The 14,608-nt window shown below is 42.9% G+C and overlaps 1 protein-coding gene across 1 annotated transcript in view; it reads left to right on the top strand.

The window, feature by feature from the left end:
* Nucleotides 1-10,398, top strand: part of ARMC2 (armadillo repeat containing 2) — a 109,890-nt gene extending 99,492 nt beyond the window's left edge. The window contains exons 14-18 of the mRNA XM_059401162.1: nt 218-340; nt 652-765; nt 2,860-2,992; nt 3,325-3,485; nt 9,983-10,398. Coding sequence (XP_059257145.1) covers nt 218-340; nt 652-765; nt 2,860-2,992; nt 3,325-3,485; nt 9,983-10,140 — 689 coding nt within the window. The 3' untranslated portion in view covers nt 10,141-10,398. The remainder of the gene's footprint in view (nt 1-217; nt 341-651; nt 766-2,859; nt 2,993-3,324; nt 3,486-9,982) is intronic.
* Nucleotides 10,399-14,608: the final 4,210 nt, after the last annotated feature.

A 14,608-nucleotide genomic window follows, 5' to 3' on the forward strand; every position in this document is an offset into this window, starting at 1 on the left:
GGATTGAGCTTAGAGTGTTCTAGAACTTGCTCAGGAGTGGTCCCCTGTGTTTGGTGCATTTCCCTGCAAGAAGAGTCCTGGGAAGTAAAGCAGTAAGCAAAGCCCCTGCACAGACCTTATATGGGACAACTTGACCCTGGCATGCTGGGGCAGCTAGGAGGTCATGTTTCTACCTCCACAGTGAATCTTTCATACCCTTTTCCTAACTTTCTTCCAGAACACAAGTCAATTGAGGATTGTGAGGAGCTGGTGATCAATACTACGGCCACAATCAACAACTTATCTTACTACCAAGTGAAGAATTCTGTCATTCGGGACAAAAAGCTATATATTGCTGAATGTAAGGTTTAGAATTGGGTTTGGGAAGATGCATGGTTGGTTAAGATTTTGACTTTTTTAATGAAACACAGAACTGGTGTCCTTCCTATTTTCTGAGTTCTTGTACAAATATCAAAGAACCTGATTTGTTTCTAAGAATTCAGAATATGGGGGAATGTTAAGGTCTTGGTTCTCGCTGAAGTCCCTTATAGTTTGTATTTTATTGTCACTTGAAAATTTTGAGTTATCGGTACTTAGTATGATGCTGATGGCCAATAGTCTTTAAATGAAAAGTTAAATTCAGTGATTTATGTCTCTGGTTCCCAAACCCAGTGCTCATAAAGCTTCTTGTGAGTAATAACATGGATGGAATCCTAGAGGCTGTGCGTGTTTTTGGAAACCTCTCCCAGGACCATGACATCTGCGATTTCATTGTGCAGAAAAATGGTGAGTTAATGACACTTCAGGTTCATAAACATGTTCTTCTTGCCAATAAACAGCTAAGCAGCGTTCGAGCTTGGGTCATGACGATGTGATACTTGTCTCTGCTCTGGGACAAGTAATGCTTTACATTCTGTTCCATCCGTCCCTAAGGCCTTCAGCTCCGTGTGCCAAGATAGATCTGGGCGGGGTTCTCCCTGTTCCTCTCTCCCTTGTGAGTGCTCCGAGATGGTGTGTGGACGTGTGTGTGTTTAAGGGAAACAGGTCATCCATAGACATCATTATTGTCCCTGAGAATGGACTCAAGAGACTTTCTCCTTCATGTACTAGAACATCCCTAACAGTACGGCTTGTAATTGCAAAAAAATGGAAAGAACTTAAATGTAAATACATTATGATATTCACACAACATAAAGTTCTATATTGGGATACCTGAGTAGCTCAGTCGGTTAAGCATCCAAATCTTGATCTCAGCTCAGGTCTTGATCTCAGGGATGTGAGTTCAAGCCCTGTGTTGAGCTTTACCCTAGGCAGGGGAGTCTACTTAAAAAAAGAAAGAAAGAAAGTACTACATCAATTAAAATAAATGAACTAGAGATTCACTCAACACGAATTAGCCTCAAACATGTAATACAGGAGCGGAAAAGCCGATGTTAAGAGGGTATATAAAGAATAATATCATTAAATATGTTCTAGAACATACATAACAATCATGAGTATTGTTTATGTAACGAACTTAGTAATGGTATAAGGTACAAATGGCATTTGAAAATAGTAAGACAGAAGTCACCTTTGAAGCAGAAGGGATGCCCAAAGATATCAATTAGATCTATAACGTACTGTTTCTTAAACTGAGTGGCAGGTATCCAAGATAACCATCCTCTGTATGTCTCAAATATTTCATGTATGAATAATAACTAAAAATTCCCAATTATCCATGATAGCAAATTTAGATAACACAGATATTAGGGGGGAGAAAAAGCAGCAGCAGTAAACTGTCACCCATCATCTCACTCCCCCAGAGAGTATAAACTGTTAATGTTTTGATGTACATTATTTAGACTTTTTTTTTTAAAGAAAAAGATCATTTATTTATTTGAGAGAGAGAGAGAGAGAGGCAAGAGCTCGCATGTGCTCGAGTTGGGGGAGGGGCAGAGGGAGAGAGAGAAGCAGAACTCCCCACTGAGCAGGGAGGCCTAAGAGGGGCTTGATTCCTGGACACCTCCTCCCCCCGCCCAATCATGACCAAGCCAAAGACTGGGACTCTGAGGATCATGACCTGAGCCGAAGGCAGATGCTTCACCAGCTGAGCCACCCGGGTGCCCCCATTCTTCAGACTCTTCAACACAGGCATAGATGTGTCTGATGATCCCTGGGACCAAAGTCAGAGCAGGATGGCCACCTGTCAGGTGGGGGCAAACAGGAGGCAGCAGAACACACACTTTATCCAACCTTGCCCAACCCTTTGCCCGACCTCTGCGGGGGCTGTTAAGACAACAGGACGAGGAGTTCCATTTCCTGGAAGTAAAGGAAAGTGGTTCTCGAAGTTAGGGGGCCTGTCTTGATCTGAACAGCCCCCCACCCTGGCAGGCCTGCTTTGCTACAGGCCGGTTTCCAGCCCCTGAGCAAGTTCTCTCTTACAAACCCTGGAAGACTTTAGAGAGGATCTCAACAGGAGCCCCCCCTCCTCCCCTGAAGTTGTGTATTTCAAGAAAATTGCTGATGGCCGTTCAAAAGGGCCCTTGAGAAGAATCAGATGTTAGAGATGAATGTCACCTGTGTGGTTGGACCCAAGATTTTTTTTTCCACCAGAAGGGACAGTATCACTGCCCTGGAGAGGGAGCTGCTGTCTAGGTCAGAGACAGAACTTCATGGGCACCAAGGACTTGGGGGTTGGGGAGCAAGTTCTAGAGGCAGTGGATGTTGGTAAATCTGCAGCTGGGCATGGCGAGAAAGCTTTAGGAAGAATGGATTAAACCTCCTAGCAGAGTTTCCAGTTTTGTGAGCCACTCCCCATCTTCCCCTATTCCCCTTTCCAAAATAAGGCACAGCTGGGAACCCTAAGCTTTATTGGTCTGCATTTGTTCTCTGCCCTCCCAGTACACAAGTTCATGATTGCCCTGCTGGATGCCAAGCATCAGGATATATGCTTTTCTGCCTGTGGCGTTCTTCTAAATCTCACTGTGGATAAAGAAAAGCGTGTCATCCTAAAAGAAGGAGGTGGCATTAAAAAGTAAGTTTCAAGGCATGGAGTCCTGACTCACAGTTTCCCCAGGGAGTCTGGGCCCTTCTTGTGCTTCTCCTGGTGTGGAGGTATTTCAACGTTTGGAACTGCCAAGCTACTACTTAAGAGGGAATTTAGGTTCTCCTGGACCCTTAAAATAATTCAGAAGTTGGTTGTTGCTATTTTGTAGCTGCTTAAATTTGTAGACGTGGAATTTTTAAAACTAACCACTGAATTACATATACCTATTAAATAATACAGAAGGAGTATTGTCGTTATGCTGAAAATATAAGAGAGATTCTGACCTAATGACTTCTCAATTTGACTTTTCTTAAACTCAGGTTGGTGAATTGTTTAAGACATTTTGGTCCTACTGATTGGCAGCTGGCCTGCTTGGTTTGCAAAACTTTATGGAACTTCAGTGAAAATATCACCAGTGCTTCATCGTGTTTTGGAGATGAGAACACCAACACGCTCTTAGTCCTGCTACCATCATTTTTAGGTAAGACTGTGAGTCTGTGAGTTTTATCAGAGTAAGAAGTTTTTTTGTCTGTGACCTGCATGAATAAAGATTGGTATGTGTTTGAGTAGCTGTGTAAATTTGGAGATATCTGGAAGAGGTTGAGTGTTATTTACAGTGGGGACACAAAGACTTTAACTCCTTGGACACTGTCATGATTTCTGCAGCATTTTCCCTTTTTTTTTTTTTTTTGCATTTTTTATAGACTGCCTAAATCCAAGATTTCAGCCTAAAGTATTGCTGCTGCTTAAAAATATATAGATAAAAATATATAGAGAAAATAAGGCCAAAAGCTACTCTGAATTGTCATGATTTTTATGTACCTATGCATTTTATTTATTTTTAAACATTTATTTATTTATTTTGAGAGAGAGAGTGAGAGAGTGAGCACTGGGGGTCAGGAGGGACAGAGGGAGAGGGAGAAAGAGAATCTTAAGCAGACTCCCCGCTGAGCAGGGAGCCCTCGCAAAGGGCTTGATCTCAACACCCTGAGATCATGACCTGAGCTGAAACCAAGAGTCTGAAGCTTAACCAACTGAACCACCCAGGTGCCTCGGGATCCATACATTTTAATTAGCAACTATATTAATTATAATGTGGAGGAGCGTCTGTGAAACTATTTTGACATTGCAGTGGGGTTCAGACCACTGAAAGGCAGGAAATCCCTGATACAAACTAAACGAAAGAGGATAGTTTCTTAAATTAAAAAAAAAAAAAGTTCTTTAGGAGATTTTTTTTTATCCTGGGTTACGTCTGAAAACAATGATTTGAGTAAGTAAATGAGCATTTTCAATAACCCTTTCTCCCAAACGGAGGCAATGTCCCTACCACTGCCCAGCCACTGTGTGGGATCAGCAAAGCCACGTGGAAAGGCTCAGTGTGACTTAGCAGTCATGGATTCAAATCCTCGTGCTCTCTTACGGTGTGATTTGACAAGAGAATTTTAGGACCTGTCTTTTCATCCCCATGATGGGGACACAGTAATCCCTGCCGCGCTCCAGCCAATAGCGAGCCTCCGTGAGACCTCTGTGTGCATCATGAAAAGACCAGACAACCACAGCTGGACAGTTTTGAGTTTAAAACCTTGCTTTTGGGGGCGCCTGGGTGGCTCAGTGAGTTAAAGCCTCTGTCTTCAGCTCAGGTCATGATCCCAGGGTCCTGGATCGAGCCCCGCATCGGGCTCTCTGCTCAGCAGGGAGCCTGCTTCCTCCTCTCTCTCTGCCTGCCTCTCTGCCTACTTGTGATCTCTGTCAAATAAATAAATTTAAAAAAAACCCAAAAAACCCTTGTTTTTGGCCCTTCTAAGTTGTTGGTGTTGGGCTTAACCTCCCTACATGTATCTTTTCTCATCACTAAGCTAGGGACAGTCGATGGGCACTTTGCAGTTGTTAGAATGGTGAGAAGAGCCGTGTGCAGAGAGCCTGGTACAGTCCAGGCTCGGGGGTTTATAAATTCCATGTGTTGTAACAAAGTTACTAAACAGGAACTCAGATCCAGAAGTTACCTGAAAGACTAGGGACCGCTGAGCTGATGTGAAATTTGCTTTTTTGCGGTAAAAATAATCTTGCATGTGTAGGAGTCAGGGAAAAATGAGCATGGTTTTAAATGATTGAGGTTCACAGGGTGCTCTGAGAACGTGGGGCTTCCCCAGGCTGCCGGGAGCAGAGGGCTGTGCTTGACTTGCCTGAATTCGGTTCTCAGGTGTGGTAGAACATTGGAATCAAGCGTGGAATTTTAAAAACACACACTTGTCCTGACCCCATCCCCAGAAATTCTGACTTAGGAACTCTGGGGTGAGGCTCTTTATCTGCATTTTTTGCAAAGTTCCGCAGGTGAATTTGCTCCGAGGCCAAGCTTGAGAACCCTTACTCTGGTTAATGAAGGACTTTAAGGGAAGGGTGCACCTTGCCCAAAGCCTGCTGGAGAGGCACCGGAAGGGTGTTCTGGATGAAGCCAGAGTCCCTGACTGACCCCTTCAGTAGCCGGCCATCATTTCTCCACCAAGCTGGAGATGTCATTCTGCTCTGTCTCGGCTGTTATGCAAAAAGTTCCCGTGGGCTCCCGCTTGGTCCCGGCTTCATCTAGGTCAAGGCTGCTGCTTGCTGCCCTCAGCGTGAGTCTCCTCTGCTCTTGCCTCACTCTTTGTCTCCCACTTGGGGGAAGAGGTGTGATTGGTTCCGAGCATCATTCCCTTGGGCTGTAGGCCCTTCCGGGTTTAGCCGCCTCTCTCAGAGACTCTCTCCGGCTTGGTCTGGCACTTAGGTCGGGGCTGTTGACTGTAAATAGCAAAATCGCTAGGCCATGGGACACAAAGGCCCCTTTGAAGAGGTATGGGCATGACCAGGTCTTCGGCAGGTACGGAACCTGGCAAGTGCTGCTTTCTAGAAGGCCTAGTGCCTGTCCCCCCCCCCCCCCCCCCCCCCCCCCCCCCCCCCCCCAGACCCCCGTGCGGCCCCCCCCCCCCCCCCCCCCCCGCCCCCCAACCTTCCCTTAGAACCAGGTTGGGCCTCTCCTTCTGCTTCCCCAGCCCCTGAGACTTTGCGGGTGTCGTACCCCTCATCTGCCTAGCCATGTGCTGTCTGTCCAGGCAGACCCTTCCCGAATCCCTTTTCAAGCCCATGGCCTGGTCCTAGGAAATCCATACTTCTTCAGTAGCAATATGAACCCATGTAACTTCTCCTGTATTATTATTTTGTAACTTTTATCTTGTTTCCCCAATCCATTTGAGCAACTTTGGGGAAAAGATATTGCCTCCTACGAAAGAGGTCCTTGATAGATGTCTGTGGACTGGCTAACTTTCTAAATCCCCTCCTGCCAGCCACCCCTCCCCCAGCCTCTGGGAGGGGACTGTGGCTGGATAACAGAAAGAAAGCCGGTTGATCAGGGAGCGCAGTAACCGGCACCATGTGTCAGCGAATCCTCACCTGATCGCCAGGCCCTCCTTATAAAGCCTAAGGACTGGGCTCCTTCCTGGTTTCTCCCTCCCCAGACCCTCACTTCAGACAGGGCTGTAGCTGTGTCCGATCAGTGGGCAGCAGCAAGTCCTGCGGATGGGGGGTGAGAGTGGGCTGGAGTTTTAGTTCCTTCCCAAAGATGGCTGAAAAGCTGGCCATTTGGAAAACAGGACGAGCCGTTAGATCACTGAGCCCCGTGCCAAAGTGTGAGCGCTATTTTTAGAAATGATGACAAGGCAATCAATATAGAAATGTAAGTCATTGGTTTTTTCTTGATGGGTGACTGAGGGGGGAAAAAGGAGAAACTGATGGTCCTCAGCATGGTTGGGGCATGGGGATGTTGACGTTGTTTTTGGAAAGTGGCTTAAAAAGTATGTTGTCTAGAACTTTCTAATGGATTGCAGCCACTTCTTACGAACTCATCAGCAGTGTCTTTATCTTGAAGTTCTTAAGTGGCGTACCCTGGCGTGCTGCTCTACCCTGGGCTGTTTTCCCGGGAGCTGGTGATTGGGGTGTGCAGTTTATTGTGAATGTAAAGGACACAGGTTGCATTTTGTTCATTATGAGGTATATACCACTTAGCACCTAGATTATGGGACAAGAGGTAGAGTGGGGCCCGGTGTTCAAGTTGAAGGATCACCTTAAAGGGGCTCCTGGCTGGCTCAGTCAAGGGGAGCATCCAACTCTTGATCTTGGGGTTGTGAGTTTGAGCCCCACACTGGGTATAGAGATTACTTAAAAAAATAAATTTCTAAAAATACAAGAAAAAAGAAAAAAAGGATTAAATTAACAAGCCCATGCTGAACAGCATGCACCATAAGGGTTGTGCCTTATAATAGGGCAATAATTAACCCTCAGTAGCTCCCTCATGCTGAACCCCAGCTAGAAGATGGTGCAGTGAGTAGGAGAAGCTTTTATTGGTGGTGCAGGATACTTAAGTGATAATCGGGACTGTGCTATAACGATCACTGAGAAACTTACTGTTTTGACTTCCTTACCCCTTTGTAAACCTTTCTAACACCTTCACTCAAATCCTAGTATTAAAAGTATGCGGTGCACGAAGCAAGCTTAAGAATGATTGGTTATCTAAACCCGTGCTCTTCACACTGTGTCCAACATCTTTAAAAAATGAGGTCGCAAAGAAAGAAAATACTAGAATCTATCCCATGTAGCAAAGCATTCTATGGGGAAATGGTTCTTATTTTTACATAAGTTGGTAAGTCACCAAGTACAGTCATGACCTGTGTACTTTTTAGGTCCCAGGCCAGAGTTTGAGAATCACAGATCTCAACTGTTCTTGAATCCACCTCTGCCGTTCTTGGTGGTAAAGTTCCAGAATTTAATACCAAGTGTCATAAAGCGCTGGGTTTTTGTTGTTGTTGTTGTTGTTGTTTAAAGATTTATTTATTTATCTATTCAAGAGAGTGAGCATGAGAGGGGGAAGGTCAGAGAGAGAAGCAGACTCCCTGCTGGTCCCCCATGCGGGACTCAATCTCGGAACTCCGGGACCATGACCTGAGCCAAAGGTAGCTGCCTTACCAACTGAGCCACCCAGGGGGTGCGTCATAGGGCACTTTTTTTTAGGTATTTGCTGTATCTACTTTCGAACTGCAGACTGCCTTCCTCTTACCCATAGTTCTTTAGCACCTTTTGTTATCCTGTTTTAACTCATTTTACAAATTAATAGGGTCTGAGTGTGGATAAACGAATCCGAGGCCAAACCTCAAGAAAAATAGCAGTCTTGACCTAATATTGAAAAAAGCCCCAAAACAACCAAATCGAGATTTACTAAACCTACTAATCCTAACCAAAGCCCCAACTGCCTGGTGCTTGGGCAGGCGCTGGCCCTGAGCCTCTTGAATAAGAGATCTCATGGTCTAATAGCAGTGTGCTCAGAAAGCCTGGAAAAGAGCGAGCGATGTTCTAGAAGTCCGAAACTGCCATATCTCTCCGGCTCCTCTTGGCTGGAAGGAGCCCGGTGGGAAGGGCTTCAAAGGCATCAAACACTGGTTGCTTTCTCCTTTCCGGGCCCTGGTTGGCGTGTGGCTGGGGCGATCCGGGCCTCTGTGGAGCACCTTGTGTGACTGTTCATGTCTGTGCAGAACTTATCTCAGTGCCGCAGAGCTGGCCTCTCGTTCGGAGGACAGGAGGGGAGGGGAAAACTGGGGATTCAGGTCCCCTTATCTTACTCTGCGGGCTGATGCTAACAACAACCACACCATAGGACGCGGGGTCCAGGAAAACATCCAGTGCAGAAAATTTGATGTCAACAGTAATGAAGCATTTTATAATGGGATTTTCATTGGCCCCGTGGAAAAAAAGTTTGCTGGTTATGTAAGAAGCACTAATTGTGGTCACTTTCGGGCTTAGTGGTTCTCACTCGCAAAGTCAGCTGCGGCCACAGACCTCGGAAGTAGAAGCGTCAATCTTCTGACCTGCAGGCCAGGGCATTTTCCTAAAATCCTTCCCATGGGGTGTGAAGCCACATAAAAACAAGTAAACATGCGGTGGCTGGTTGGCACGGAAACCTTTGTGGCCACTTATCTTCCTATTTGGGTTGGATATACTTCCAGGTTGGCAGAACTCAGGGTGCCCTTGGACTAAGAAGCAAATTAAGGTTGTAATTTTCCTTTTTTTTTTTTTTTTTAAACTAATGCTTTTTGCATTAGACATAGAGTGACTTGGGATTCTAATACTCCCTGGGATTCTCAAAGTCTCCTACTCTTCGCTGTTACTGGCAAGGGCATGGGGGATTCCCTTTCAGTACAACACACTGGGGCTACTTCGAAGCCGCAACCTTGATTTTCAAGTCAAGTTTACAGCATCAAATTCAACTGTACTACTTTCCCAAAAGATTTCCTGACTCCTTTTATATCTGTGGATTGCTAAAGTAATTAACTTTTCTAATGCCCAGAATAAGGAAGGAACTATTAATATTTTGCCTCTTCTGAGAAATTGTGATCTGACTTTTGGATATGCCCTTACATCGAAACACTTAGGGATTAGTTAAAATAAGAGCTCAATTCAATCTAGGCTTTTTTTCTTTTGAAAAGATTATTGTCCTTTTTATTAAGAGATTATGAATATTTTAAAATAAGTATAGTTCAAAGTGCCAAAGAGAGTAAAGAACTCCTTCTTTTAAAAAAAATTTTTTTGGGGGTGAGGGGAATACCCGGGTGGCTCAGTTTGTTAAGTGGCTGCCTTCTGCTCAAGTTATGATCCCAGGGTTCTGGGATCGAGTCCCGCATCCAGCTCCGGGCTCACCAAAGAGCCCGCCTCTCCCTCTCGCTCTGCCTGCTGCTCTCCCTGCTTGTACTCTCTCTCTCTCTCTCTCTCTGGGTCAAATGAATAAATAAAATCTTTAAAACAAAACAAAACCATTTTAACCCCCCCAAATCATATCTGGGTCGTCTTGGAATCAGAGATGACCCAGGATGAGTTTAACGTAGGCCAACAAAAATTAAACTTTCCCCAGCAGGGTGACACTTTCAAATAATCGCTGTAATTTTAATTTTTCCGATACAGATGAAGAACTAGCACTGGACGGCAGTTTTGACCAAGACCTAAAAAACTATCACAAACTCCAGTGGGAAACAGAATTCAAACCTGTGGCACAGCAGCTTCTAAACCGAATTCAGAGTCATCACACCTTCCTGGAACCCCTGTCTATTCCTTCTTTCTAACACGACGCAGCTTCACAGAAACAGGAAGTCAGGTCTCCTTCATTCTTAAGCAGTGGTAACAAGCACAAACATTTGTTTCTTGGTATTGACAAATACTGAAAGTTTTTCAGATACTGATTAGGGAGTAGTCTAAGGTTTTTAGAAGAAAGAAGCAATTTTTTTTCTCATTAGGTATTATGGAAAAATGAATATAAATGTACTTTCTGTTATGAGAAATGTAAGATGAAAATATATCCATGGGTTTTCTAAGTAAATGACTTTTTCTTCTGTTCTCTAGTCAGTACTTCAGTTCTAATCTTAAAATCCCGACTGAACAATTCTTGAAGTGTTTATCTGTTCTGTAGGTAAGTGAGCTGTGTGGTGAAATTAGATTTTTGTATATAGGAGGAATGGTGGTCAACGCTATGAGGAACACATTCCTACATAAATATCCATACTAATTCTTCTATCCTCTAAGAATAACTTTCTGGTTATGACTAGTATTTTTCTGGTTCTCCAATTAAGAGCAAGAATAAGCCAGAACATTTAGAAAAGACTTCTTTGGGCAATAAATAAATAAGTAAATAAATAAGTAAAATAGGTGGAAAAGGGAGTATTTTATCTTTCTTCTCACTGGAAATAAAATGACTAGACCAGACAGTCCTTCTAATTGTAAATTTCTGGGACTAAGAGGTGATGTAATGTCCTATAAAAGGGACTAGGCTCAGGCATATGGCAGAGCTCAGTTTGAATCCTAGCTATCTCCTGCTTTGGCCTTGGGCAAGCAGCTTAATTTCTTTAGCTTCAACTGTAACATAAGAATACTTGATTATAGTTCAGTTTGGGGGAAAAAAACAAACCATTAAATGGGCAAATTGCCTAGTACAGTGCCTGATGTGGTTAGTAGGTGCCCAATAAATGATAACATTAGGATGGTAATTAGTTTATTAGTCTGCCATTCTTTGCAGGGTAAGTTTGGCCTTTGAATGAATGACAAAAGCCAAAGAAACTGAGATGGCCATTATCCTATTAGCCAAGTGAGGATTTGGAAATAAAAGGAGATGTACTACTCTGCTTGGAAAAAAGCTGTTATTAATGGCTCCTCACCTTACCAAATGCCAAAACTAATGGGAAGAAAGCAGATACCCCAGACTGAAGCCCAGAATGGCTTTCAAAGGCCATTAGAAAATACCTAAATTTCCAGGAAGAAATAAACTTTCCTAGAGCCCTTCTAACCTGGGGCTTGTCTCTGACAAGGGCTCAGCACAATCCCCTGGGGCCATGCTTTATTGTAGAGTGTGGTGGGCTCATCTCTCAAAACCATTTAAGGATCTAAGTCTTTAAATTTTTTTTAAAATTTTTTATCTATATCAGATTATATATATATATATGTATATTATATATGAAAAAAATATATATATATGAAAAAGATTAAACTATTTCTCTTACTAACATGGCCCCCTCAGTACTTATAATTAATCTAATAACTCATGGTGGAATACCACTATATATGTTCTCCTTCATATAAACTCCTCACCTTCGGACTCATATGCAAGCTGGAGTCAGCGATCTGCCTCCCCCACCTTTTTTTTTTTTTTTTTTTTTAAGATTTTATTTGTTTATTTGACAGAGATCACAAGTAGGCAGAGAGGCAGGCAGAGAGAGAGAGGAGGAAGCAGGCTCCCCGCTGAGCAGAGAGCCCAACGCAAGGCTCTATCCCAGGACCCTGGGATCATGACCTGAGCCTAAGGCAGAGGCTTTAACCCACTGAGCCACCCAGGCGCCCCCTCCCCCACCTTTAAAGATTTTATGTTTTAAGTGATCTCTACATTGAACATGCGGCTTGAACTCACAACCCCAGGTTCAGGAGTTGTATGTTCTACTGAATGAGCCAGCCAGGCACCCCTGCCTTTTTTAAAAAGGGATAAAGAACACATAACATAAAATTGACCATACTGTTTTCAAGTGTACAGTTCAGCTGTGTTAGGTATAGTCACATTGCTCTGCAATAGAACTCTAGAATTTTTTCATCTTGCAAAACTAAAACTCTATATCTGTTTAAAAAAAAAAAAATCCCCATACCCCCCCCCCCCCAGCGCCTAGCAACCACCATTCTACTTTAATTCTATGAATTTGATTAGTTCAGACACCTCCTGTAAGTAGAATTTGGCTCTCTGTACAGGCTTATTTCACTTAGTATGGTGTCCTCCAAGTCTGTCCGTGTTGACCGGATGCTCTTCCTTTTTATTTTTTTATTTTTTAAAAGATTTTATTTATTTACTTGACAGAGAGAGATCACAAGTAGGCAGAGAGGCAGGCAGAGAGAGAGAGGAGGAAGCAGGCTCCCTGCCAAGCAGAGAGCCCGATGCGGGACTCGATCCCAGGACTCTGAGATCATGACCTGAGCCGAAGGCAGCGGCTTAACCCACTGAGCCACACAGGCACCCTTCCTTTTTAAAGCTGAATAATATTTCCTTGTATGTACTTCTCATATTTTGTTTATCCAGTCATCGATCAATGGGCGTTTGGGTTGCTTCTGCCTCATGGTTATTGTGAATCATGCTGCTTTGAACATGGCATGTAAAATTCTTTGAGATCCTGCTTTGAATTATTTTGGGTATACATCCGGAAGTGGAACTAGTGGATCATATAGTGGTTCTATTTTTAATTTGGGGGGGAATATCTATACTGTTTCCTATGGAGACTGCACTGTCTTACATTACCACCAGCAGTGCACAAAGATTTGAATTTCTTCACATCTTTGCCAACACCTGTTATTTGTTCTTTATAGTAGTCATCGTAAGAGGTGTAAAGTGGTATTTCATTGAGGTTTTGATTTACATTTCTCTAATAATTAGTGATGCTGAATATCTTTTCATATGTTTGTTGACTGTGTGTCATCCCTGGATTAATGTCCATTCAAGTCCTTTGCCCATTTCTCAGTTTGGTCTGAGTTTTTTTATTGTTGAGTTGAAAGAGATCTTTATATATTCAGGGAATTCACTCCTAATCAGGTAGGTATGTCATTTGCAAATATTTTCTCCCATCCCATAGGTTGCCTTTTCATTCTGTTGATTGCACCCTTCCATGCACAGAAGGCTTTTTTTTTTTTTTTTTTTTTTTTTTTAAGTAATCTCTATGCCCAATATGGGGCTCGAACTCACGACCGAGAAATCAAGAGTTGCATGTTCTACCAACTGAGCTAGCCAGCCCCCCACGGACGCACAGAAGTTTTGGAATTTGATGTCATTCTGTTTGTCGATTTTTTTTTTTTTTTTTTACCTTTGCTTTTGGTGCTATAGCCAATAAATCATTGACAAATCCAATCTCTTGAGGCTTTTCCTGTGTTTTCTCCTAGGAATTTTATAGTTTCAGCTCCTACATTTAGGTCCTTAATCCATTTTAGTTGATTTTTATATATGATGTAAGGTAAGAGTCTAACTTCATTTTTTTGCATTCCTGGCACCCTTGTCCTTCATTTGGCTACTTGCATGAAGGTTGATTTCTGGGCTTTCTGTTCTATTCCAGTGCTCTTTATGTCTGTCTTTTTTTTTTCCCCCTATATGTCTGTCTTTATGTCAATACCACACTGTTTGAATTACTGTAGCATTGTAATATGTTTTGAAATCAGGCCATGTGAGACCTCCATCATTTTTTTTAATGGAAGTATAGTTGACCTACAATATTATGTTAGTTTCAGGTATACAACATAATGATTCAGCAATTTGCATTATTAAATGCTCACCAAAGGAAGTTATCATCTGTCACCATACAAAGTTATAACACTATGGACTATATTTCCTAATGCTGTACTTGTCATTCCCATGACTTCTTTAGAACTAGTTTGTACCTCTTAATCCCCCTTTTTAAAAGATGTATTTATTAGAGAGAGAGCATGTGTACGTGAGTGGGGAGGGGCAGAAAGGAGAGGGAGAGGAAGAGAATTTCAAGCAGACTGTACTGAGCATGGAGCCTGACATGGGGCTTGATCCCACAATCCTGAGATTATGACCTGAACCGAAACCAAGAGTTGGTACACTTAACCAGCCAAGCTACCCAGGCACCCTGCTCTTAATCCCTTTCATCTGTCTTGCTCATTCCCCCATGCCCTCAACTCTGGCAAGTACCAGATTATTCTCTGTATTTTTTAGTCTCCTTCTGTTTTTTTGTTTGCTTATTCATTTGTTTTTAAGATTCCATATATAAGTGAAATCATGCAGTATTTGTCTTTCTCTGATTTATTTCACTTAGCATAACACCCTGTAGGTCCATCCATGTTGTTGCAAATGGCAAGATTTCATTTTTTATTGTGACATAATATTCCATTGTGTGCATGTATACCCCAAATTCATTCATCTTTCAGTGGATGCTTACGTTGCTTCCATAACTTGGCTATTGTGAAAAATGCTGCAATGAGCATAAGGGTGCATATATCTTTTCAAATTAGGGTTTTCCATTTCTTTGAGCAAATACCCAGTAGTGGAGTTAC

The sequence above is a fragment of the Mustela nigripes genome, chromosome 5 (genome assembly GCF_022355385.1).
Source record: "Mustela nigripes isolate SB6536 chromosome 5, MUSNIG.SB6536, whole genome shotgun sequence".
Lineage (NCBI taxonomy): Eukaryota > Metazoa > Chordata > Mammalia > Carnivora > Mustelidae > Mustela > Mustela nigripes.